Source organism: Salminus brasiliensis, chromosome 20 (genome assembly GCF_030463535.1).
Source record: "Salminus brasiliensis chromosome 20, fSalBra1.hap2, whole genome shotgun sequence".
NCBI lineage: Eukaryota > Metazoa > Chordata > Actinopteri > Characiformes > Bryconidae > Salminus > Salminus brasiliensis.
This window is the reverse complement of record NC_132897.1, coordinates 33,870,117-33,897,620: the sequence shown is the minus strand read 5'-3', so window position 1 is coordinate 33,897,620 and position 27,504 is coordinate 33,870,117. Positions and strand designations below refer to the sequence as shown.

Sequence of the window (27,504 nt, the reverse complement as noted above, 5' to 3'; positions counted from 1 at the left end):
AGCTATTTTTTACAATTTGTATTTTATTTTACAGGCCCAGAGTTCGTAAACGCTCCACTGTCTGGTTGCTGAATGTTTTAACAGTCATTACCTGTGATTCTGACCCACAAACAGAACCGCCAGCATCAATAAACCTTCATTTTAAATCGTAGAAGTCCGTTATCGCCAGCGATAACACCAAATGCACGCATGCTGTAACTTCTGTGCTAAGCAGTGACACTTCATTCACATTCATCTTTCAGTTAAACTCTTCTTTTAATTCTGCAGTGAACCCCTAACATACAACACATAGTCAAAAGTATGTGGACACCCTCGTAAACCCTGACTTCAGGTGTTTCACCCATCACACCCATTGCTACCTATAGATGTGGGTGGCTCAGGTGATTTTTAAACCAGTGCTGCACCAGCGAGTATGTTAAAAAACACCCGCCCTGCTAGAGCTGCCCCAGTCAACCGTAATCAAGCTCTATTTTCGTGTGAAATGGAGGCGTCTCGGTGCAGCGAAAACTGAACTAGAAAGTGGTAGACGACGCAAACTTACTGGTCAAGGGCCGGGGAGTGCTGAAGCGCTACGCTATCCACACTGCCTCTGGAAATGTCATCAGTCCAAGGTCCTGGAACATGCTCCCTTGACTGACTGGCCACAATTTCCCATAGTCCTGGGAGAGCGGAGTCTGGGGGGGGGGGTGCAACAAGCTCATATACACAATGAAGGTGCTTCCATAAAACAAAAAACTGTGAGGTGTCCACACACTTTTGGCACAGTTGTATGGTACAGTTGGCTCACTTCAACAGCTACGCAAAGCTTGTCCAATCGAGCGACAGCTACGTAAAGTATGCATTCGTGGGCGGAGCCTGGATTTGGACAGAAAGCTTTCGAGAACACTTACAGAGTCCCCTCTTCACCGTAACCCGGCCACGCCACTCCCTCTTTGTACTTACACACATCGTTCGTACAGACGTACTGACCACACACTAATGGCTCTGTCCATTAGTAATACAATAAAAAAATGCATGCAAAAAAAAAACAAAAAAACGTCAACACCGATATAAAATATAAAATATTAAAAAAAACAACAAAAAAAACCCACACACGTCAGCGGGTGACTTCGAGGAAAGGAAGAGGCGGAGCTTGCTGGTTTCCGGAGCCATAAGGAGGCTAGGGGGGGGGAGGGGGAGGTGGGGTCAGTTGCAATTCTCTTTGGTGGTTATGGTGACGAGTTGCTTGGCGGCCTTGGCGATGTCGTAGGCACACTGGATGATCTGCTGCATGAAGACGCTGTCTGCAGTGGATGTTTTCTTGCACTGGACCTGCAGCCGGTGGGCGCTGGCCTTGAGCAGCCGCAAGGAGCCGCGGACCGTCTCCGACCGAGGCTTCTGTTGGACGAGTGAGAAAACACAACCTGGAGTCGTGTGTAAGAGCCTGATGAGAATGAGCGAACAAAGGAGTCGAAGGACCACTTTATAAGGTCCATATGACCCACACGCTCATTCTGACAGACTGTAATACACTACAGGAAGAGTAGGGGCACTCTATAACGCTCTATAATGTTCATATGACCCACACACTCATTCTGACAGACTGTAATACTGTAGTACATTACAGGAAGCGTAGGGGCGCTCTATAATGTTCATATGATCCACACGCTCATTCTGACAGACTGTAATACACTACAGGAAGAGTAGGGGCACTCTATAACGCTCTATAATGTTCATATGACCCACACACTCATTTTGACCGACTGTAATACTGTAGTACATTACAGGAAGTGTAGGGGGCGCACTATAACGCTCTATAATGTTCATATGATCCACAATCTCATTCTGACAGACTGTAATACACTACAGGAAGCGTAGGGGGCGCTCTATAACGCTCTATAATGTTCATATGATCCACACGCTCATTCTGACAGACTGTAATACACTACAGGAAGCGTAGGGGGCGCTCTATAATGCTCATATTAAGTAAACCCACACGTGAAGAAGACTTTGCAGTAGCCGAACACTGCAGTAGGTCAGTAGGCCAGTTTAAGGTTAATGGGTCAACAACTCCAAGCATGGGGCCTTACGAAGCCAACTGGACCGAGCTCCTCTTACCTTGGGAAATAGCGCCGCCATGTCACTTACAGCCACGTGTATTCTTTCTGCACAGGATACAAAGCTGTAAGAGGAGAGAACGAGAGGGGTATTAGAGTCTGGAAGGGGCCCTAATCCGACTGAGGGGACCAAGAACTGAAGCCAAACCCACTGCAGAAGAATCCGTTAGGAAGCTCAATCCTACAGACGGAACAGCTTTGCGTATACGTCTGGTCAGAAGTTTAGAGACACTCTTCATGAACAGAAATGGCATTATTAGGCTTTCAGTTATGTTTTGTACTAGGCTAGATCTGACCAGGCATCAACAAGCAGAATTCTGGTGGAATGTTGAGGGCAGGACTTTGGGAAGGCCAATCAGAAAGCCTAGAAAGCCAGCAGCAAAACTGCCCCAGAGCATGATGCTCCCACCACCATGTTTAACAGCTGGCGTACACGGTTAAAAGGTAAAGTTCCTTAAGGAACTTTTGGAGGTTCTTTGCCATTACATTGTCCATGATGATGTGTGGCTACGCGCTAACTGGGATCATGCAATCACAATCTCAGCTGTGTTACAGGCCGGGTTGGAAAAGGAAAGCAATCCGGTAGCAACCAGCCGTCAGAACGAACTACTGGACTGAAGCACCTCCAGCAGTGGACCATGAGTGGATTAGTTCATACAGATTTAGTACATTTTGATGGTGAGCACAGACTGGTAGATGAAAGAGGTAAATATTGTTAATACTGCATGTATTGTCTGATTGGACATATCTGATTTTCACACATCTACTACTACACGTTTCGAATGGTTGACTTCTTTGGGACATATTTGATCTTATACATATCCAGTGTCCGTCTAATCCCACACATGCAGTATGTATCTGATCTCTCACATATCCACTATGTATCTAATTTTAACTCATCTACTACATGTATCTGATAGTTGAACTTTCACATATCCAGTATGCATCTGATCTTTCACTTATCCAGTATGTATCTGATAATGTACACAGTAGTGTCTGATCTTCCACATATCCAGTGTGAATCTAAGCTGATATATCCAGCATATATCTGAACTTTCACATATCCAGTATGTATCTGATCCTTAACAGATCCATTATGCATCTGATCTTTTACATATCCAGTATGTATCTGATAATGTACACATCTATCATGTATCTGATCTCCCACATATCCAGTGTGAATCTAAACTCACATATCCAGCATATATCTGATCTTTCACATATTCAGTATCCGTCTAATCCCGCACATCCAGTATGTATCTGATCCTTAACAGATCTATCATGTATCTGATTACATCTTTCACATATCCAGGATGTATCTCATTTCCACACATCTACTACATGTATCTAATGGTTGACGTCTTCTATATGTATCTGATCTTTCACATATCCAGTATCCGTCTAATCCCACACATCCAGTATGTATCTGATCTCTCATATTCAGTATCTATCATGTGTCTGATCTTTCACATATCCAGTATGTATCTGATAATGTACACACCTATCATGTATCTGACCTTTCATATATCCAGTATGTATCTGACAATGTACACATATATCATGTATCTATGCAAACTGCATCGAATTCAGTTTGCATCTTAACGTTTACATATCCAGTATGTATCGAATCTTCCACAAACCTAGTAATGCATGTATTTGAAGGTTCACATATCCAGTATGATTCTGATCTTGTGTTTGATCTTTGACTTCTCCAGTATGTATCTGTTATTTAGTATACCCAGTGTTTTTAGTAAATGGCTGCATGCCAGTAGCTCATCCGATTGCAGGAGGGTGAAGGGGGTTAGTGAGTCAGTGGGCGAGCGAGGCAGAGAGAAAGAGAGGAAGACACTGTGCCTGGGAGGCAGGTGCACAGGCCAGAGTACCAAGAGGCCGGGTTGTTGGGGCTGATGGGGGTTTTAGGGTTGCTAGATGTTCCGGAGCTACGGAGCCCGAAGGGCTGCATAGGGGAGGGGGGCTTCTCGGCCCAGGGCATGAGGGTGCTAAAACAGCCCAGACTGTGCCGGAGCCTCCGCGCGTTGTCCCGCGGCTCACTCGGCCTGCTAAGATAAAAAAAAAAACCACAGGCATACATAGTCTTAAAGAGGCCACAGTCTGCACTGTCCGTTTACTTTTTCTCAACTGCTGTTGGCTGAATAGGTGGGGTGAAACGGGTGCAGATGGAACAGGCTGGGCTAAACTAGCGTTAGGCTGAATGGGTGGGGCTAAACGGCTGTAGGCTGGATGGGTGGGGCTAAACTACTGTTAGGCTGGATGGGTGGGGCTAAGCTGGTCTAGTTGAAACAGACTGAGCAAAACTGCTTAAGGCTTTAAGAGTGGGGCTGAATGGGTGGGGCTAAACTTCTGTAGGCTGAATGGGTGGGACTAAACTTCTGTAGGCTGAGTGGGTGGGGCTAAACTTCTGTAGGGTGCTACTGCTGTGTGTGAATGCTAGGTTGGGTGAGGGCCCACCAACACCACCACCACCACCCAAAAAAAACCCAGATAAGAGTCACTGTGGACAGAAACTGACCACTGATTACCGGCTAGAGGATGGAAAACACACATTTGTGCATCCAACAGCTGAACTGAGGAACAAGAGAGGGGTTTCTGATAAAGTGGCCACTGAGGGTAGCTGTATGTGTCTCTGTCTGACCTGTCCTGCTGGCTGTCCTGGGCGGCCTTTAGCAGCTCCTGGATGTTTTTGGTAATCTGCTCGGTTTTGCGGATCACGTCCTCTGTAGTTGGGAGTGCTGCGTTAGGCTCCGCCTCCTGGTCATCTGGCCCCTCCCCCCAGCCGAGAACCCGCAACCTGCTTTTGCCGTCCAGACTAAATGAGATAAAGAGACATTATAGACTCACTGGTCATCTAAGTGTCACCAATGGCAGCAAATGCACTTATGATATCGTATAATCGTTTAGTCAACATGAGGAGAAGTAGGATCTGCTCTAGTCCTGGTACAGAAAGTCTTACCCAGAATCCTCCAGCTCAGAGTCGTGGACTGTGTTGTCATAATCGCCGTCAGACACACTGCTCCGCTTATCCGCCTTGGAGACCTAAAAACACACGGTAATAAGAAACCGAATTAACCACAAATAACCGCATTAAAACCTGTGCTTAAGACTGACGCATCCGCACTGAAGCACATGGACAAGCTAGGCAGCGCGTTGTGTACCTACAGCTGCAGAAACAGGCAAAATACTTTGGAAAGTTTGGAAAGAGTATAAATGATAGCAAATGTAAAGAATCACATTCAGAAATGCAGAAGTGCATCAAGCAGACCATACAACCTCTAGTGAAAAAATAGTAGACTCCAGATTGCTGAACTTTATTATGCTACAGTGCACTAAAGTGTACTGGCAGTCAGAGTGATAAAATGGACCTATTTTGTACTTATTACACTTTAATTCTATAAAATTCAAACAAAAGCAAATGTTTTATTGTGTTGAGTGATCTAAACTGTGATTACATTGAACTATTTTGTACTTATTACACTTAATTCTATAAAATTAAAACAAAAGCATATGTTTTATTGTGTTAAGTGGTCTAAACTGTGCTAAATTTGAACTATTCTGTACTTATTACACTTAATTCTATAAAATTAAAACAAAAGCATAACTTTTATTGTGTTGAGTAGTCTAAACTGTGATTAAATTGAGCTATTTTGTACTTATTACACTTAATTCTATAAAATTAAAACAAAAGCATAACTTTTATTGTGTTGAGTGATCTAAACTGTGATTACATTGAACTATTCTGTACTTATTACACTTAATTCTATAAAATTAGAACAAAAGCATAACTTTTATTGTGTTGAGTGATCTAAACTGTGATTACATTGAACTATTCTGTACTTATTACACTTAATTCTATAAAATTAGAACAAAAGCATAACTTATTGTGTTGAGTGGTCTAAACTGTGATTAAATTGAGCTATTTTGTACTTATTACACTTAATTCTATAAAATTAAAACAAAAGCATAACTTTTATTGTGTTGAGTGGTCTAAACTGTGATTAAATTGAACTATTTTGTACTTATTACACTAAAATTGTACCAAATAGAAAAAAGCTTATGTTTTATTTTGTTAAGTGGTCTAAACTGTTGTTTTAAGTTCAAACATACTATTGCATATGTATTGAAATCCATATTTTACATAAACTTGAAAGTGAAAATAAAACATTTAATAACTATTACAACTACTTTACTATTATTCACGGAATGTATTAGACAGACAGCCTCTGTCCTAATGTACTAAAAATATACAATAAAGAAATATCCATTAAGACGGTCCAGGTTTCAATCCTAGCTTGTGTAACCTATTTAAGGTTAATGTAATTGATTTGCCACAAAATTTCAAACCTACCACAGGATTACAAGGTCCAGATTTGACCTTGACTAAACATTAACTCTAGTGAACAAAGTACATTGAACTGTATTTAAAACATACTGAGATGTCAGAGTAGTTTGTAAATACAATTTTAATTTACTAAATAAATTACAATTTAAAATTTTAATAAAACCTCTTCTAAGTTACTACTTTTACAAAGTTTCACTTTTTTAAAATGTTAAAAATACATAAATTTTATGGTGATCAATTGCTTGCAAGTAAACTAAATTAACCAAATATAAACTAGAATATTTCTTATAAATTCATTATTATGAAGTATACTTTTAGTACTTCTTAAATACTTGTGTTGGAGCCATTTGATGAAGCATTCAAACGCTACAGAAGTTTCTTTTTCTCTTTTTTTTTGTTTGCTGCAGCAACCTCGGTAGACCGTACCAGTAGTACGTGCACCTTTACCTTTACCTTTTTTAGTGGCACAGGCTGACCCTTACACTGTTCACATGCTGTTAAAAGTATTATACTTAAATGCAATGCAAATTAAAGCAACCCAAAACAAGATTTGAACTCATGTCCAAGGGACCAAGAGAGGACACACCCAATATGCAAACAGACTGACCCCTTACACCAGTTATTTCATAATATCTGACCACCACAATTTAGCGTCCATAAAGCAGCCATAGTTTGTTGAGTAGGAGGCGCTTGATAAAATACACCTTGTTATAGAGCTGTATGATCAACCGTTCAGATGCTATTGGAATTATAGCTTTGAGCGGCAATTTAAGGGGCCCAAGTAAAGCAGTAGTAAAGTAGACCAAAGTAAAGCAATCATTGAGAAAATATAAATGAAAAGTCATTTTGGCAACTAGTTCAAAACTTTGAATTATATTTATTTGTGACGACTATTTTAACAAATTCAGTGAGCACTTCATCAGTATATTATTTTGCAAATATGCTTCAAATTTGGTAACAATACTACAGTTGCTGGTGTCTATGTGAAATAACGAAAGGAATTACCTAGAAAAAGAACGCTAACTTATTTGCTAAGGTTTATACAAAGGAAATGTCCCACAGTGACAGCAGAGAATGGGCTCGAACCCAAGCACTGCATTATCACTGCATATATAGTGTAAATTATTTATCCAAATTTTTGTAACTGAGTGTCCTGCTATCCCTTTCTGCTGTTACACTGTGAATTTCCCCACTGCGGGACTAATAAAGGACTATCTTATCTTATCTTATCTTATCAGATGACATGTGCCTCAAATCATGTGACACACAGAAAATAGATTGGCCAAAATTGGCCATCCTATTATTCAACGGTTTTTGTGAACTAAGCTCCACCTTAAAAAGGAGTGTGGGCCAATAGCAACTGAATGAACTCAAAGGATATCTCTAGTTTTACTACAACAGACTGTATTTATTTGAGTAAAAACAACTTTTGGGATCACAGGACAGTTTCATAATTCTAAGTGACATTTCAAAAATGTCCAAAAGTCATGAGTATTTAAGAAGTACAAATTTATAGTTATGTATTTATGAAAATATACTGTTCTTATGCTGTTATCAAATTTACAAGCATTTGTCATAAACATATTTGACATTTTTTTAAATTGTAAGTACAGAAATTGGATAGAATTTAATTTAAATACAATTAAGTGTATTTTAAGTGTATTTTTTGATGAAAACAAAAGCTTGTTTTGCAGTCAGATTAGAATCAGCAATTCTTCATAATTAGCTACATATTTTAAAAATGTTTTTAGACTTCAATCTGTTCAATCTGTAAAAACATGTCAACTCTGTCAAATAAATCAGTCAAGTTTAATAAAAAGCCAAAATAATTGTATTAATAATTGTAAAAATAACAAAATAAACCAAATTTGTAAAAAACTAAATCTGGTAAATCTGTCAAATTTGCAAAAAAAAAAAAAAAATCAAATCTGTCAAAGTGAAACCAGTGAAATTTGTGAAAACAATCTGTCAAATCTAAAAATTAAATGAGTCAAATTTGTAAATTAAGTCAAATTTTAAAAATTATTTTAAAAGATTTAATAGATTGTTTTTACAAATTTGACTCATTTAATTTACAATCTGTCAAATCCGTAAAAAAAAAAGACTGGTCAAATTTGTTTAGAAAAAGGTAAAAAATCTGAAAAAATTAAAACTGAAATTTTGTAATGTAATGAACAGAACTTCAAAGAAAAAGGTCACTCAAACTTCACAAACAGGACCCTACTAGGTTCTTTTTCTTCTGTACAAACCTGGGTCAACTGAAGACCTGTCTTTTGAACAGTTGTATCCAATTCCATTGGTTAGTTGCTCACCCTCCATCACACCATGCTTCCAGAGCTGGGCGGCTGAAAACCAGCAAATCTCACCCGCAAAAGACACGTAGCGTCACATCTTTTTAAATTGCCGCTAACACAACGTCACTGGGGATTGAGGCATCTTGCGTTTTTAATCATACTACAAGGGTGGGAGAAGTCTAGCCATTCACTACATACATCTGCATGCTGACCTATTGATCTACACAAACCAGCGAAACAGTTAGCAGCTAGCTTTGGCTCTTTTCAGTGTTGAAAATATGAAATGCAACTGAAGTAGCAACAGAGCCGTTAGCAGCAGAAGCAAGGGACTAGCTGACGCTTAGCGTCCCGGCTTATGAGCAAAGCCAGACACACGGCCACAAAGAGCAGGACAGATTCAGAGGTGATGATGGTAATAAGGAAGATGATGCTCATGATGAAGGTGGAGAATGGAGATACATCCCAGGTTACAGCAGCAGCCCGATGACGGTTGGAGGGCGGAGGAAGAGACGGAGGACATGAGCGAGGGTGGAAGAGAGGAGGACAAGGGAGGGAACTCCACAGTTTGAGGGCAGCGCAGGGTCCGGGATGAGGACGGGGACGAGGGGAGGGACGAGGAGGAGGAGAAGGGGGCCGAGAACACACCCCGTTCCGGCTAAAACACACACACAAAAACAAACAAAGGGTGCTGGACCGAAGATGACCTTCGAAATGCCTCCTTTCACACGGGCTAATCGACCATGGAAACATGCTGTCCAACAAAGCTAAACATTAGCAGCTAGGCTAATTTAGCAGCATAGTTAAGTTACCAACAGCATGGCAAAATAACAGCTAGCTACGGTCTTTAGCCAGTAGAGCAAAACCACCACTTAACATAGCAAGTTAGCTAACCTTTTCTATAGCATAGTAAACACATTAGCTAGCTACAGTAGCTATACAGGCTACAGCTATTAGCTAGTGCAACCAGCACCTAGCCCGGTTTACCTAGTTAACTAGTTAGCTACATTATTCGGACAAAAGTATTGGGACGCTTGCTCATTCACAGTTGAAATCCTGTTTTTGTTGGAGTAATGGTCTCTTTACTGTCCAGGGAAGAATTCTTTCTACTCGATTTTGGAGGAGGAGCAATTGCTGTGAGGATTTGATTGCATTCAGTCACAAGTTAATGTTAGTGAGGTCAGGATGTGGGTTGATCCCCACCCCACCTCATCATCCCCAACTCCCCAACTCTTTCCAAACGTATTGGGTGGAAATGTCTTAAGTTAGCTTCTTTCTTAGTTCTTAGAAGCTAAGCTAATGTAGCAACTTTAGGCACCGAACATGTCCCGGCCAATCAACGCTTTGGCCGGCACTCACCTCCAAGTTGGTCGTCTGGGTGATTTCACAGAAACCTTGTACGTTGCCGACGGTGCCCAACTAACTGAACATTAGCAGCTAGGCTAACACTAACATTAGATGGGTAAAAGATCAGCTAGCTACCATCTTTAGCTAGTAGAACAATGGCAGAGCTTAACTTAGCTAGTTAAGCTAGCTAATGTTACCTAATAAACTCTTTAACAGTTTTTTAGAATTAGCAGATGTGGTAGTCTAGCGTTCTTGCTAACGGCACGATGATATACCTGTAAAAAAAAAAAAAAAAAATAAGGCCAAAAAGTAAGAAACAGTCCCTCGCCAAGCTGGTTACACTGGTTGACCAGCGTAGCTCTTGACCAGCATACATTCGAGCTTCATTAGCCGGTCTATCATTATGACCAACCTGCCCAAGATATAGCTAACCAGTATGACCAAGCTGGTTGACCACCATGACCATGCTTGTCAACCAGTGTGACCAACTTGACCCGGCTAGTCGACCATCTCGGTCAAGCTGGTAGAGCATCTAGTCAAGAGCTAAACCGGTTAACCAGCATAGGGTACATGTCCCCCTCCTGGATGACCAGCTTTTCACCCACCTTGACAATCAAAGACCAGCCTGGACCACCCGAAACCAGCTACCAGCAAAAGCAGGACATTTTCAGCACACATACACACACAGGGAAAGGGTGAGGAGAGGACAGAAACGCAGGGTGACACTAGAGGGCGCTGTGTTAGACGGCAGGGTGTACTTACATAGGTTAGGAAGGGCTGCAGGGAGGGGAACTCCTCAGGTTGAGGCGGCTCTCCTTTGGGGAGAAAAGGCCTCAGACCTGAGCTCGTCTCGTACATGGACATGGAGCGAGTTTTCAGGGGTACGGATGGGTTTGGGGCTTCGGGGGCCCTGGGGGTCTGACTGGGAGGCGGGGCTGAAACCTGGCATCTGAGAGAGCCGTTCTCACTTTGCAGAGAGTGAAGCTAAAGGGGGAAAAGGGGTCAGCAAAAGAGAGGAGAGAGAGGGAGATGCTGAGAGAAAGCAGCAGAGGATTAGCTTAGCGCTAATCATTCAAATCTGGAAATTCATCACTAGCATGGTCACACAAGTTGACCAGCCTGACCACACTGGTCCACCAGTATGACCGACTTGCCCAGGCTAGTCAACCAGCATGACTCAAGATCATAGTTAAGAGTGTTAGCATACAGTGTTAGCACAAGCAGACATATGCTGTCAAGAAAGGCAAGGAGGTGAAACAGTGGTGGACATCGGTGGTTAAAAACTGGCCTACATTCGAATTTTTTTACGAAAGAATTTTTTTATTTCTTGAATTATATGATCATAAACGCCCAGAAATCCATGTGGAATGTGTTTGAGGTTGGGTAGCCGAATCTGATGCATCGGCTGGTGGACGCCCAGGCCCGGCCAGCTTCACATTGGGAGTGATGTGGAGAGAGAGACCGAGCCATCTACCCACCTGGAGAGAGCCAGGCCAATTGTGCTCTCTGTGGCTCCGGCTGCTGATGGCAGGAGTCCAACCAGACCAACAACTATTAGCATAACTGACGAATTGCGCAGCCCAAGTCTGGAGGAATCTGATCTCCACAGACAGGCCATCTTGGATGGCGACAGTCCGAATCCAGTGTTTGTTAGCAATATTAGCCTAGCATCTCCTGCTGTAATCTAAAGAAGCACGTGTCAGATACCAAACATGTCAACAAATCAGGTGTAATAAATTAAATAAAACGAGGCATGCTGGGTAAGGCTTTTAATGATATGCAAACTCATCAGCGCGCTGCTTTTTGGGGAGTCCGGTCAACATTCCGGTACATTTACAGATTGCGGCACCAGCCACAAGTTTGGACTCACCGCCACATGATTCGAAGGCACTCGGAGGGGTGTGTTATTATTAATTATTATTACGATCATGGTTGCTGTAGCCAATCCTCATGACATCATAAAACAACAACAACAACAACAATCTGGTTTAAAACGTAAACATTTGAAATATATTTTTTACTAAAATGTATCACTGGCAACGATAAGGAGAAAGTGTGTCCAAACTTTTGACTGCTCCTGTCCATTCAAATGATGAAGCATTCCTGTGGTTGTGGAGAGTAGCACCACCTAGGAAGGGAGGGGATGGAAAGCCGGGCCATGCAGTCAGAAGTGTGAGGTCATGGATCTGACTGGAGCACGCTCATGCACTGGAGAAGAAGCAGGGGGTCAAGGTGCCGGAGGGCGGAGTCCGTGTAAAAATCCGTGCCACCTGCTGCGGGATGGGGGGGGGGTGGGATTAGGGGGAAAAAAACGACAGCTGGGGTCCAGACCCCATTGGGTTCTCGAGCCGAGGTTCAGCCAAGTTCTCGTCCACCTTACAGATGAATCTCCTGTACCTTTTTCTGCATGAGCCGCAGCTCCTCGGTCAGCGTGACGTTGGCCTTCATCAGCTGCTCGATTTTGGCCTCCGAGGCAGTCAGGGCATTCTTCACCTCCAGAAAGTCCTGCACCGTCACCGGGCCGTCCGACTGGTCCGAGTCCAGACTCTGAGGGAGAACAGGAGATGGTGTGTGTGTGTGTGTGTGTGTGTGTGAGGTTGGTTTTGCAGTGAAATAAATATTATGACTGCTTGTGCCACTTTTCTCCAGCAGATGGCGCCTGAAACCCTTCTGAGCTCCACAGTGGGCGGAAAGTTTGCGTGGTTCGCACTAGGGACAGAATATCAGTATGGGTCTGATACCAAAGAAAAGGGAGGGACTGAGTAGCTTGAGAAATTGCCATGTGGTTGCTAGGGTGTCGCTAGGGTGATTGGTCTAGGGTTGCTAGGTGGTTGCTATGTTGCTCCATTTTTAAAAAACCCATGTACAGCAAAAAGTAATGAGGGACTGGGCAGCCTGAGCAATTGGCATGTGGTTGCTAGGGTGTCGCTAGGGTGATTGCTCTAGGGTTGCTAGGTGGTTGCTATGTTGCTCCATTTAAAAAAAAAACCCATGTACAGCAAAAAGTAATGAGGGACTGGGCAGCCTGAGCAATTGGCATGTGGTTGCTAGGGTGTCGCTAGGGTGATTGCTCTAGGGTTGCTAGGTGGTTGCTATGTTGCTCCATTTTTTAAAAACCCATGTACAGCAAAAGTACTGAGGGACTGGGCAGCTTAAGCAATTACCATGTAGTTGACAGGGTGCAGACACATGGTTGCTATGATGTTCCAATTACATTCATGAAACCATAAACATGGTTCCTGAAGAACATGCAGGGTGATTGAGCTGGTTAAGCAATTCCCGGGTGGTTGCAATGGTGTTGCTAGGTGGTTGCTATGCTGTTCCACTCTCCCTTTAACTTTCAACAGTTGGACGGTCTTTATCAAACGTGAGCGGTCCATTTCCCGATAGAAACGCACAGCGGTTGGGCAGCTTAAGCAATGGCCAGGTGGTTGCTATAGTACTGCTCCATGGTTGCTAGTGTTGGTGGTCACTGGCCACCTGTTGGGGTTGTGGGGTTAAGGGAGATAATGCAAAGTGATTGGGCAGCTTAAGCTGATCCTAAGTGGTTGCTAGGGTGTTGCTACATGGTTGCTGCTACAAGGCTGATAGGCCCTCACCTGGCTTTGCTTTCTGGAGCTGGATTCGGCTCACTGGCATGGGTTGTGAGGGTTGTGTACTGTGGGACCTGTTACACCCGTCAATGCTGGTTGAGGGCCCCCTAGTGGTGGAGCCTCCGCGCTTACCTTAGCCCGGTTGGTTTTGGCAGAGTGCACTTCGACGTCCGTGTCCTCGTCTGACGCCACGCTGTCGTAGTCAGGCTGGTCGGGGTCTTGGCTGTCGCTCGCGTGGCGACTGCTCGCACGCTTCAGAATCAGCTCATCTGTGGAGACACACAGTTTTCCCCCTGAATGTTGGATGGGACATGTCCTTCCTGTCTATCACACTCCAATCTGGGTGGGACATGTCCTTTCTTTCCCCTATATCCTTGATAATGCTAACAGTTAGCCTATTTGAATATTCGGAAGGACATGTCCTTTCTGTCCCATACACCTCAGACAATGCTATCAGGTAACCCATTTGAATATTGAGTGGGACATAGCATTGTCTGGGGTGTATGGGGGACAGGAAAGATAACAGATAACCCATTTAAATATTGGGCAAGTCATTTGAATATTCGTAAGGACATGTCCTTTCTGTCCCATACACCGCAAACAATGCTTACAGGTAGTCCATTTGAACATTGAGTGGTACATATTTTTCCTGTCCCCCATACACTCCAACAATACTAACAGGTAGTCCATTTGAACATTGCGTAAGACATGTCCTTTCTGTCCCAAACAGTCCAGACAATGCTAACAAGTAGCCCATTTGAATACTGGGAGGAACGCATCGTTCCTGTCCCTCGTACCACAGAAACTGAGTGGACGATGTCCCTTCTGTCCCCCACACATCTCAAACAATGCTTACAGGTAGTCCATTTGAATATTAGGTGGGACATATCTTTCCTGTCCCCCATATACCCCAACAATGCTAACAGGTAGCCCATTTGAATATCGGCTGGGACATATCTTTCCTATACCTCGTACCACCGAAACCGAGTGGAAGTTGTCCCTTCTGTCCCCCACACATCTCTTCCAATGCTAACAGGTAGCCCGCTTGAACATTCTGTTGGACATGTCTCTCCTGTCTCCCACACCACTGGCAATTCTAACTGGTAGTCTACTTGAACACTGAGTGAGACATGTCCCTCTTGTTCCCCACACCTGACAATGCCAACACGTAGCCAATTTAAACACCGGTTGGGAAACGTCCCCTCTGTCCCTGCCACCCGACAATGCTCAGAGAAAGCATACTGAGATGTTGGTCTGGATGTGTCTCTGCTGCCCCCTTGCACCCCTGATGATACTAACTGGTTGACTCGCAAGCTCCGGTGTCCTTATTTGCAACTGATTCGAATGGGTCGATTCGCATGAGTCATCTTCCCGTCGACTGTTTTGTTGCGGGACACTGTGGGTGTATTAGAGTGGGCGTTGGTCGGCAGGACTCTACCTTTAGGACTCGGGGCGGAGTTCCCCTGCTGGCGGCGCATCGCATCGCTCAGGATGTCGATGATCAGAGTGGCAAACTCGTGAGCGTTGAACCTGGCGAGCTTCTGTCTTCCCTGGAAGAGAGAGAATCATTCAGAATCATTCAGTATCATTTAGAATCATTTAGAATCATTTAGAATCATTCAGAACCATTCAGAACCATTCAGAACCATTGGGAATCATTTAGAATCATTCAGAACCATTGGGAATCATTTAGAATCATTGGGAATCATTGGGAATCATTCAGAACCATTGGGAATCATAGAGAATCATAGAGAATCATAGAGAATCATTCAGCGCATCGCGTCACGTAATCTGAAGAGGTTCGGGCATGCATAGGAATTTGTACACTGACGGTAGAACATTAAGGTTCAATGAAGGAACCCAAAGACGACATGCTAAGTGCAAATGAAGGACATGTGGAAAGACTGTAGGTGCAGTGGAACCAAACACGCCCTCCACTTCTTACTTACAGTCAGAACACATTAGCTCACTTCTGCTTTACAGATTCTTATCTTAGGCTTGGTAAACCACCACTGCGAAAAGGCTGCTTAAGGAAACCAAGCGATTATATATATATATATATATATATATATATACACAAACAAGAGGCGCAAAACTCAGACCACCCTTCACTTCGTTCAGTTCTCCATTTTTCAGCGTCGGACCCAAAACAAGCAGAAACGTCTACGTACCAGAAAACAACCCAAGAAGCCTCATCAACTTCCACAATACGTGATATCAGATGTTTCAGCATTTCGTTCATTTGTTCCAGAAGCTTTTCGAAAATTCAGGAGAGCGTTCCTCAGCTCCGGCCCAAGATCCACAGCAAACCACTACATCTGATAAACATGGTGGTGGTAGTGGTGGGGGAGGTCGCAAGATCAAATCCAGAGCCGTGCCGTTTTGCCATCAGCAGCCGAAGTCTGAGAGAGCACAACTGGCCGTGCTCCCTCCCCCACCTCACCGCTCTTTTAGCTGGTGCTGTGGAGCTGGGTTTTCCGCTTCCCGCCATCCAAGTCCTCCCAAACACATTCAACAATGTTGAGGTCTGGACTCCACTGGCCACCATTGGGACAAATTACTTGCATTTGGTGGTGCGTCTGAGGCCTGGTGCACATACACTGCCATTACTTGCTAGCTGCATTAGCCTTGCAGCTCCAGTGCAAAACTAAAGTAGCCGAACACACCGAGCGCATGTCTAGACTTTCACTTTGTATGGGTTTACCGTACTGCCGGTGGTCTGATTATCATGGTTGTAGCCGTGATCTGTGTGTGTGTGTGTGTGTGTGTGTGTGTGTGTGTGCACTGTAATCTGTGATGCACACCAGCTGCGCTAAAGCCGCTGAGGGGCGAGACAAGCGCGCTTCCTGCCCGTACGCCTCAGCGCTGCGGCCGAGAGCGTGTGCGCGAGAGTGTGTGTGTATGCTTGTGCTCTCGGTGGTGTTGCTGAGACTCGCCTGGTTTCGCGTCGATGAGTACTCGGGGTTCACAGGAAGGAAAGGCACGAGCACGGCTTCAGTCACCAGGCTGCTGTGGCTCTGTGCGGTCAGCCAAACTGAGGACGGCACAGAGAAAACAATCAGGTACATGAACCCTCCCCCCCACCCCACCACCATCAACCCCCTCCGCTGTCTGTGTGTCCCAAGCAGGCAGAGACCCAGCCCTTTCAAGACGGATACATATACATATATACACTGCATATAAAAGTATTTGGCTTAATTTCAGTAAATGAATATAAATAAATAAATGATCTATGCAAAGGCCAAGTGGTTCAGTTTAAAGACGTTAAAGAATTCACAGTCAAGACTCTGAACTGAATGATTCAGACGGACAGAACTATTCGAAATCTCACTTCAGGCCAGTCAGAACACGCTCAGCTTTCCAAGTTTCTCAGTTCTTGGACATGAATGTCTTTCCAAAGCACCCAAGACAGGCCTACTTCACATTCCTGCACCCTCTGTTACATAAAATAACTGAAGTTTCTGAAGTGTAGAAATGTCCCCTTTTCTATATATACTGAAATTAATACTTAAACTTCAGAGAAATGCTTCCTGTGTTGAGGAACATTCAGCAGGGATGGCAAAGCAATGTGGGTGCCTGTAAGCCACTGCGGAAATGTGAGAGTGGACACCTGCAGGTCACTGAGCATATCTGAACAAGCTACCTGCGTCCGTTTCCCTTCTGTCCACCTCATCGTACACGTCCATCGCCAGCTCCTCGAACAGGTGGTTGCTGAGCTGCAAGACAATTCACAAAACACACACACACACACACACACATTTAGATTTATGTGTACGTATATACATATATGAAATATTCTGTCTTGGGCCAAGACTTGGGCCAAGACTGCACCAAACTTCTGGATTTTAAACAGATATTTAAATTAAATTTAATATATAATAAATATAAACTTAATTTATTTATTAATTTAAAATAATTGAATATAAATTATTGTACATAAATGTACATTTAATTTAATTAATTTCATTAGGTTAATTGAATGCAATATATTTTATTTAAAATGTACATTTAATGAATTTTATTTAATCATTCATTAATTTAAGTTTTATTTTAAATTTTCATTTCATTTAATTCCTTTTATTTTTTAACTTTCATTGGTTTCATTTAATTTAATTTTATGTAATATTTTTAAAATGTACAATAATTAAATTAACTTCATTTTCATTAGCTTAATTTTATTTAATGTAAAAAGAATTCATTTAATTTAAATTCTAAGTTCTCAGAATAGTTTTATTTGATTTTATTTAATCATTTTAATTTAATCATATCATTATCAAACAGATGTCTAGAGACTAAGCACTCTAAATGAGCTACACCACGCACCAGAGAAGGATGGGGGCTTGTGGAACAATATTACGACATAATAAGGTATTAAACAGTCCATTCATGGTGGAGGGATACATGCAGGACGTTGAGCGCTAAAGTAGTCCCCCTGGAAAAGCTATATTTTGAGGGTTGGACTATTTTACCATCTTTAACAGCACACCACAAGCTCAGACCACACGTGTAGGTTCACAGCTGGGTTCGGATATGTCTGTATCTGTGTCGTAGTCATGGCGACGGATGTCTGGTTCCATTGGCAAGCAACAACTGTGTAGGTGCTTTGATGGGAAGACTCACCGACTGCAGCTTTTTTTTAGCAGCTTTGGCCAACACGGACAAATCCTGAGAGCTGTGAAGGGGACAAAGAAGAGTCTACAGTTAAATTCAGCATCCCTGAAAGCCCGCAAGCAGCTGCAGGAAGGGAAGGAAGCAATCCTCAGAAGTCCTCAGTGTAGCCCATTGAAATGAAGTCAAAGGAAATGCGTCACGTTAACCACTAGGAGTCAACGCCAGCACTGTTCGCTCTTCAAAGTGAGCAGTACAGGTAGAGGGCCGCTTAGTCAGGCAGGATGTGACGCAGGACAGAAACGGCCAATATCACGCAACCTCAACAACCTCAACAACAGCATTACCTGTCTGCCAGCTGCGGTATTATGAAGTGCTGTCCGTTCTTATGATCTAAAAGATCCAAACAAACAAACAAACAAACACTTGTTACATTACGTTATTCTTCAGTCAACAGACATGGAAAAAATATATAAGCAGGGATTTCTCAATTCTGGTTCATGCTCTGCTGGATCGCTAACGGCACATGGTGCTTGGACCCCGATGATTGCCACTTGCAAGCTTCGCAAAGCAGTTATGATACAAATCAAGGTGTTCTGCAACAATTTCAGACCAAAACTGGTGTTTTAGGCTACTATTATTGATTATTTGCTCAAATAAATTTGAACCACTTCAAAAAATCTGAAAGTAAAGAGAGTTTAAACCATTTAAAATGCTCATTAAACGTAAAATCTCCATTCTGATTGGTCTATAAAAACTGAAATACTCCATCTAAGCCCCCCTCAAGAAAACGTATTCATTTATTAAGGTAGATTTTGCCTTAGGTAGACTCCCAGCGTTGTTTTAAGCCCAGCCACAGTTGCAGTAGCGCTGCAAGGCAAGGCCGTAGCTCACCTGGCCTCCGGCTGCACAAGTAAAAGGCCAGCCTGTCGGTCAGCTCATACTGGATCTCCACCAGTCGATCAGCCAGGTCTGGGTGGCCCGCCTGTCTGGGGAAGGGGAAAAATAATAGGTAGCCTGTCAATCAGGCAATTTACGCTGAGCCAGTTAACTCACCCACTCACACTAGGACTCAGTCTATCACTCGCAATGCTTCCGACACCAGGACGAGGACGAGAAGAGACAACGCCATCTACTCACCCGGAGAGAGCGCGGCCAATTGTGCTCTCTCAGGCTCCGGCTACTGATGGCGAAGCAGCACGACCTAGGATTCAAACTCCTCGGATCCTCGGGCCAGAGTGGACAGAACCCCCCCCACCCCATTCAGTGTATAGATGCAGCAGTACCTTGCGTATTCAATGGGTGTGTTTCCGTTGGCGTCCGGAGCTCCAGGGTCGGCACCGTACACCGAGAGCAGCTCCACCTGAGACACCTGGCCGGCTTTGGCCGCTATGTGCAGTGGTGTGTTGCCCTTCTCCTGCTCGAAGAAGCAGCGCAACGAGTTAGAAAGGCACTGGCACTGGACTCAGAGCGTTAAACAGGCGACTAAGGACCAGTTTGTACCGGGTGGAAGAAGTTGGCCTGAGCTCCGAGGGACAGCAACCGCAGAGACGTCTCCAGGTTACCCGTCCGCACGCTGGAGTGAAGTTGCTGAGGAGTCAAGGAAGACAATCAAATGACTTCACAGATTATTAACGAGACATTTCCATTTACTCGTAAACAGGACTAAAGTATTGGGACGCCTGCTCATTCATATAAGGGTATTAAAACAAGTTTATCCTCTCTCTCTACTAGACTTTCACCACCCCACCTCATTCATCCCCAACTCATGCCAAAAGTACTGGATGGAGCTTCACCACCATCCATCATTCCAGAGAACTCAGTTCTTCCACTGCTCCACAGCTCAATGCTGCTGGGGGGCTTTATACCCCTATTTAGCCCACGCCTGGCATTAGGCGGCATGGTGCCAATAGGCTCATGCTTATTATCTGCTCCAGACAGTCCTAATCTATTGGCAGTTTGCACATCTGTGACAGCAGTAGCTGAATGCATTCATAAGCAGGGGGTGACCGAAAACACCTCTCTCACCTTGCTTAGGTCCTTCGCTGTGAAGCTGTCGTCATCCCGACAGGGCATCCGATGGATGAAGGCCAGCATCTGATACTTGGCTCTGATGAACTCGGCTTTGTTTGGGCTGTTGAGGCGCAAAGAGAACACCGATCACGGTAAGTCTGATCATCTGGTCCAGAGTTTCTCAAGCTGGGGGTGTGCACCAGTAGTTTGTTTTTTTTTGGGGGGGGGGGGTGTTACGATGGCCCTCACAAGCCATGAAAGGGGACTTACTGGTCTAGATGATCTGGGTTATATAAAAATGAAAGCAATAAAGGCAGCAAACCATGCAAACGGTCAAATCTACAGTAGCACTGCAGTAAAGCTAAGAGCTAAGAGTAGCACTCACTGAAGTTTATCCTGAGGACTGGCCTTCCTCCTGCCGCTCGCCGCCGAGGAGGAGTCCAGCAGGGAATGCTCCCAAATGGAGTTCGACCCACTTTTATACAGTGTCCGGACCATCTGAGGAGGAGAGAGGAGGGGCTCTCTGTGTTACAGGGAAGTTATGTGGTCACTCTGGCTCAGGGTGGTTGTTGTGTGCAATAACTGGTCTCACCTGGGCTTGTGAGAGGTGTATGTGTGTGTGTGTGTGAAAATGTATGTGCACAGTAAGGTCTCACCTATAGTAAAAGGCATGAGTGGGCTACACATTATAATATATAGGTAAGCCATAAGTTGATCCACTATTCAAGAGAAGGCTCAAGGGCCCCGGGTACCAGAGCCCACAGCCTAGTCAGCCTAGAACCCAGTGCTATGACCACTAAGCCACCTACTGCCCGCATGGCTTATATGGGACATACTAATAATACACAGACACTAATTTACTACATATGGGACATCTCTCACCTGCAGTTGTGTTGGAGACCAGGCGGTGTGTACGAGGTGGCGTATCTGTGAGCTGTGGCGTCCGAGGCTGCGGTGTACACTGCAGCACTGATCGCAGATCAGCACTGCTCTGTTCACTGACGCCCAGCGTGGATCTGCACAAACAAACAAACACAAACATTTTAACCATTCGTAGAACATTAATAAAAGTGGTAAGAGCGCCCCCTTGTGGAGAATCTTTTTAGCCTGCTACACTAGAGTGAGTGAGTGAGTGAGTCAGATCCGACCCACCTCTGTGAAGGATAAGCCGTCAACAGGCCGGGTGAGCATTACATCACAGTGATCGATACCCATTAGGCTTATTGAGTCTATAGACTGCAGGGGAAGGTATACACCAGCACTTCTGCAGGATCGATAAACTTCTGGAGCCTCGGCTGAAGGAACGCAGCGCCGATTCTCTGCTCAGAGAGAGGGAACTGCATCACTGCAGCAGCCGCAGTCATATCACAGCTGATCTATACTGTATATGGATAGTTTTAATCGGTTTACTGTTTGGTTTTAAGGCACAGGACGATCATATAGATTTCTAATAAATGACACATAAAACGTGTCGGAACTTTAAAAAAATATTTTACACACCAAATAATTTTATTGATTGTCTCGAGAGTAACAGCGCTACGGTTGAGAAACTCACGCATTCATGAGCTCATGCATATGAAGGACCAATGCGGAAATAGGCTCTGAATCTCTGAATTAGAGACACAGATTCTGCTAAAGGAAGCAGAAGTGCTGCGAGGGGAAAACACAGCAATAAATAAAACAACTATAATAATTCAAATACGCAAAAAAAAAAAAAAAACTAAAAAAAAACCACTGGATTAACATACTCAACAAACAATATCAACATGGAATGGAAAATATAAAGAGAAAGTGAAAGTAAAGTCATCCAGATATACAGGCAGCTTTCATGCTCATCTGCAGACCCCTGTCCACTATTGAAAGCACCTGCAACGGACACCTGAGCATCAGAACAGGATCTCGGAGACATGGTGTTTTCTTATCCATCATGCGTAAGCTCTGTTTACCTATGGGGGGCTCCACCTCACAACCTCCTCAGGACTTAAACAGGGCCCGAAAGCACCGATACCACCTCCAGAGGTCTCGTAGAGGGAGCGGTTCTGGAGGCAGCATACCGACCGGCGAGTAGAGCTAACAAGCTTAAGCTACAGGTCATCGGTGCTGTGTTGGACACTGATGGCGCTGTTTTGGGGGCACTTAGGTAGGTGGTGGTCGTGAGGTAGCATCTGGTAGCTTTGGCAGCTTTGGTATGGGAGGATTGCCTGAGGCCCTACATTTTCACTTTCAGCGAGAGTGAAAAGAGGAAGCCGCCTTCAGCACTTCCTTCTATGGCCTGAACTGAAACAGTCGTTTCACAGCCTCGCATGTCTTTACACACCCGACCCAGCGGCACAGCTTCCTCTTGTAGATTACAAATCTAACCACATAACACACACACACACACACACACACACACATACACATACACAGTCACAGAGGACTTCCATCAGGCTGTAAGTGAAATGTCTACATAGGCCTTCCACTGTACAGCACTGAGAAAGCAGCTTCCTCCACCCTCACCCTGAAGGTGGCATCTGTGCTATCCTTCAGATTCTGGAAGTCTTGCAAGCTGTGAGGTGGCGCCACTGCGGATCGGACTTGCTGATCCAGTGCCTCCCGCAAGTAAACGGGAGCATGTACCCGGCCGTCCACGTAGTGGAGGACGAAAACAGGACTCTTCGGACTAGCCCACCTTCATCCATCGCTCCGAGGTACAGTTCTGATGCCCGTATGTCCACAGCAGGGTTCGGTAGACAGGGGTCGGCATGGGCAATCTTGAGGCGTCTTCAGCTATGCAGCCCCATATGCAGCAGAGGCACTGCTGTTCACTGTAGCCTTTCTTTGGTTACGCCAAGACGGGATAAGCTTGGTCTTGGAGTCGTTTCAGAGTCTCTCTGACCTCTTGGTTGTCTGGACAAAATGATCTGACCCTCATCAAAGGCGCTAACCGTCTAACCGTTACCTTCATCTCTGAATGCTTTAGCTCACTGGCACACATCAAACGGATTATAAAACGTAGGTAGGTTTTCCATGATATGGGCCCCACGTTGTATGGCCCCCATCTCATCAGAAATGAATGAACATACAAGCCTACAGCGTTGGACGCTGCCTACTGAGCACTGGGATGCTATTTTCTGAATGGCAAATCAGGCAAATGGTCAGCCGGGAGCTTCTTCACATGTATGTAGCATTTGTTGAAGCCCACCCAGATCTGCAAACACAGAGGGCTGATGATGTCTTCGTCTATGCAGCCAGCAGTGATAAAGATTCTGTCTGGGGGGGGTTTATTTTAAGCACTGTATTTACACCCCCACCACAAACCCACCCAGACCCAGACACACACACACACCGATATAGAGACACACATTAACATACTCACCAAAGGTCAGAAACTGACCGGCTTATGACTTCACGTCGTAAAATAAGGGAGATCAGAATCACATGTATATATGCGCTCTTTCAGCCTGCTCCAGTTTGGCGCCACCCATTTTCATAGTGGATTGGCTGTAAAAAAGTGCTGTAGGCTGAATGGGTGGGGCTAAACTGCTATAGGAGGACTGGGGTGGGGCTAAACTGCTTTAGACTGAATGGGCGAGGCTAAACAGCTGTTGGATGAATAGGTGGGGCTAAACAGCTGCAGGGTGAACGGATGGGGCTCAACTGCTGTAGGCTGAATTGGTGGGACTAAGGGCGGGGATAAAAGGATGTAGGATAAATGGGTGGGCTGATCTGCTGTAGGCTAAATGGGTGGGGCTAATCTGCTACAGGCTGAATAGGTGGGGCTAAACAGCTGTAGGCTGAATAGGTGGGGCTAAACAGCTGTAGGCTGAATAGGTGGGGCTAAACAGCTGTAGGCTGAATAGGTGGGGCTAAACAGCTGTAGGCTGAATAGGTGGGACTAAGGGCGGGGCTAAACGGATGTAGGCTGAATGGGCGGGGATAAACGGATGTAGGATAAATGGGTGGGCTGATCTGCTGTAGGCTAAATGGGTGGGGCTAATCTGCTACAGGCTGAATAGATGGGGCTAAACTGATGTAGGATATATGGGTGGGGCTGATCTGCTGTAGACTAAATGGGTGGGGCTAATCTGCTACAGGCTGAATAGATGGGGCTAAACTGATGTAGGATATATGGGTGGGGCTGATCTGCTGTAGGCTAAATGGGTGGGGCTAAACTGCTGTAAGCAGTAGGCTAAATGGGTGGGGATAAGCTGCCAAAGACTGAATGGGCTCGGCTATATGAACTAGGGAACTGTTTACCCTGTAGTAGTTCTAAAGAGTACAACATGAGACTACACCCAATAATGACGTCTAACACCACCTTCACTGCTTCTCAGGAGACCCTCTGGGATGAGAAAAGGCCATTATGTCAATAAGGGAACGCGAGTTATGCCAGTTTCCCAATATGGCAGAGCGAAAGCAACGGCAACCTGCAGGGGTCCAAGCACCCGTCAGGAAGAAAAATGACGGCCTGACAGGCGGAGAGGCGGAAAGAGCAACTGTTAGTCTGAGCCAGTAGCTGACTGAGAGGCGCAGAGGCAGAGTCACTTCCTTCACAGCACAGGAAGCACTAGACAACAGCTGCGAAGAGTCGTGGCGCAAGAAACTCTCCCTGTTGCACTCTCTGTTGCCGTCCTTCTCCCTTCCCCCGGGCTAAAATAAAATCCAGGCCTGTACAGCTAAATATACCCCCCGCCTGACAACAACTGGGCCCTCCGGTGCAGCTATGCGGGGACGCCTCGGGCCAGCTGGAGCACGAGGCGGACCAGTGACCTCGAGGGTTTGCGGACTGACCCTGACTGTCCATTAAATCGGGTCTCCCTCTTGACGAGGGTGCAGACGTGAGAAGCTATTCTGAGCGCCTTTCGTAGTCGCGGCTTTGTTACAACCGGTTCCCGCGGTCGCGGACCCCCGTGGTCGCTACTGACAGACCATTAACAAGCCAGCTGGCGGTTAGAAGAGGAGTACAGACAAGACCAGGTTTACCTAACAATCCCCTTTACTGCAACTGTAGTCTGACCCTGGTCCGATCTCACGAAACTTCGTCTGAACCAGTTTCGGAATGAACACTAACGCAAATCCAAAAAGCTCTGTCTGAACCAGAATCAGAAACTGATCCGATTCAAACTAAATTCTGTCTGAACAGGTTTTGGGTCTGACGATAATCTGAATCTAATCAAATTTAGTCTGAACCAGTTTAGATTTTAACGCTAATCTGAATCTAATCAAATTCAGTCTGAACCAGTTTAGATTTTAACGCTAATCTGAATCTAATCAAATTCAGTCTGAACCAGTTTAGATTTAAATGCTAATCTGAATCTAATCAAATTCAGTCTGAACCAGTTTAGATTTAAACGCTAATCTGAATCTAATCAAATTCAGTCTGAACCAGTTTAGATTTTAACGCTAATCTGAATCTAATCAAATTCAGTCTGAACCATTTTAGATTTTAACGTTAATCTGAATCTAATAAAATTCGGTCTGAACCAGTTTAGATTTTAACGCTAATCTGAATCTAATAAAATTCAGTCTGAACCAGTTTAGATTTCAACGCTAATCTGAATCTAATCAAATTCAGTCTGAACCATTTTAGATTTTAACGTTAATCTGAATCTAATAAAATTCAGTCTGAACCTGTTTTGGGTTTAATTGTAATCCGAATCAAAACTTTGTCTGAAGACGTTTGGAGTCCGAACAGGTTTTGATCCGATCTTGGTCCGAAACTGTAATTCTGTATGATTTACATGTACAGTCAGAACATAACGCTAATAATTCTAATAAAAACAAAAACAACAACATGACGCATACATGTGTCTGCGATGACGCTAACTGGTGTCCATAAGCTTCCATTGCTTGTTAGCTACATTAGCTTTGTTTCACCAAAAGCCAAATCCAGTCTAATCCGGCTAACCTGCTACGTACAGACTAGCGTGTCAATCTGACTGCACATTACATTTCTCACCAAACTCTCGGTGAAGCAGATCCTCCTCCTCAGAAGGGCGAAGACATTCTCAGTCTCCGCGTTCAAAGGGGGACAAAACAACCTTCTTGTCAGGCGGTTTCTCCAGGGGCCCCCCTGCAGCTCGAGTGTGACTTTCTGACCCCGAAGTGAAGCCCTTTCACTTAAACTGTCCAAAAGTCTGCGGACACCTGCTCACTCAAGGCTATTGGCGGAAGGCTCGCTCACGCTTTACTGCAAGTGCAGCTTCTGCTCTCCTGGGAAGGCTTCGCAATAGATGTCGGAACATTGCTGTGAGGGATCTGATTGCATTTAGCCACAAGGTCAGGGCATGGGGGCTGGCATCAAGCCAAAGCTATCAATCACCTCCAAAGCAATCAATGCATTTTCAATGGCTGCGTGCACCGAAGGCCTGCCTCAGCAACGAGGGTCCATGAAGATAGACGAGTTCATCCATTTGAAGGGGTGTCCAAGTACTTTTGGACAGACAGTCTGTGGAGAGAGGCTAACTGGGGGTTTTCTAGTTGTTAAAATTATTATTAATTTTTTTTTAACTTCATACATAAACTGCCTTTATTTTAAAAAAAAATTAATAAATAAAAAAAGTTGGGTTTTCTGGAATTATCCGTTCCACCTTAAATGCTATAGTAGTAAATGCGCTGTTTAAGGTGGAATTGATAATTCGGATAAAACTTATGAAAAAAAAAAAAAAAAACCCAAAACACACACACACACACACCTGTCAGTGTCCCCTTCAGACTTCGACACGAGCTTTACCGACTTACTGTTACACACATTTGGTCTCGAAAGTATTTTTTATTAATTAAAAGTCATTTTATTCATATTTTTATTGGCGCGCGCGCGGCATTTGAGTTTAGCTGGAAGTTAGTGGAGCTTACCTGGTAAACCGCAGTCCGCACACACTTCACTGCTTCGCCCTCGTTTAGACATGTTCGTTTCTCTATTTTATCACCATTTAATCTCGAACTGGAGGCGACGTGGACATTTTATCAACATTCAGACGCGTGTCGGCTCGTCGCGGCGCCTCCGTGCCGAAGCAAACGGCGCTATGGTGGCGCTACGAGCTCGTTCGTTAGCTGCGAGCTAGCGCGAGCCGTGAAGCGCCTTCACCGAAACAGCACGACTCGTTCAAATCATCCCGAGAGTGTCGAGAAAAGCCGTCGCTTCGTGATGCACAGCCACGGAAACTCTGCAGCGAGGACTCCGTCTGCACATGAGCCGCGCAGCGCTATCTGCAGTT

The 27,504-nt window shown here is 44.6% G+C and overlaps 1 protein-coding gene across 7 annotated transcripts; it reads right to left on the bottom strand.

Annotated features, from left to right (window-relative positions):
* Positions 1 to 3: 3 nt before the first annotated feature.
* On the bottom strand, positions 4 to 27,504 carry git2a (G protein-coupled receptor kinase interacting ArfGAP 2a). 7 transcript variants are annotated; one of them, XM_072665351.1, is made up of 21 exons: positions 27,143 to 27,504; positions 21,188 to 21,321; positions 20,691 to 20,803; positions 20,321 to 20,426; positions 19,796 to 19,882; positions 19,579 to 19,709; positions 19,187 to 19,281; positions 18,640 to 18,685; positions 18,305 to 18,356; positions 17,328 to 17,400; positions 16,621 to 16,718; positions 15,123 to 15,234; positions 13,817 to 13,953; positions 12,489 to 12,638; positions 10,854 to 11,075; positions 9,212 to 9,402; positions 5,068 to 5,151; positions 4,750 to 4,923; positions 3,980 to 4,156; positions 2,098 to 2,161; positions 4 to 1,377 (listed from the first exon to the last, which is right to left on the bottom strand). In XM_072665351.1, the coding sequence occupies exons 1-21, from the start codon at positions 27,192 to 27,194 to the stop codon at positions 1,186 to 1,188; spliced, it is 2,490 nt and encodes an 829-aa protein (XP_072521452.1). In that variant the 5' UTR covers positions 27,195 to 27,504; the 3' UTR covers positions 4 to 1,185. The 7 variants fall into 7 exon arrangements, with proteins under 7 accessions (XP_072521452.1, XP_072521446.1, XP_072521447.1 ...); XM_072665345.1 differs by lacking the exon at positions 9,212 to 9,402 and having other exon boundaries at positions 5,068 to 5,150; positions 27,143 to 27,503; XM_072665346.1 differs by lacking the exon at positions 9,212 to 9,402 and having other exon boundaries at positions 3,980 to 4,153; positions 5,068 to 5,150; positions 27,143 to 27,503.

Bases quoted from the DNA above. Each gene is read 5' to 3' on its own strand.
- git2a (XM_072665351.1), bottom strand. From the start codon at position 27,194: ATGTCTAAACGAGGGCGAAGCAGTGAAGTGTGTGCGGACTGCGGTTTA. The intron at 19,710-19,795 runs GTACAAACTGGT...TTCTTCGAGCAG, and splicing joins AGGCCAACTTCTTCCACCCG to GAGAAGGGCAACACACCACT. The intron at 12,639-13,816 runs GTAAGCGCGGAG...GTTCTCCCTCAG, and splicing joins CCAAAACCAACCGGGCTAAG to AGTCTGGACTCGGACCAGTC.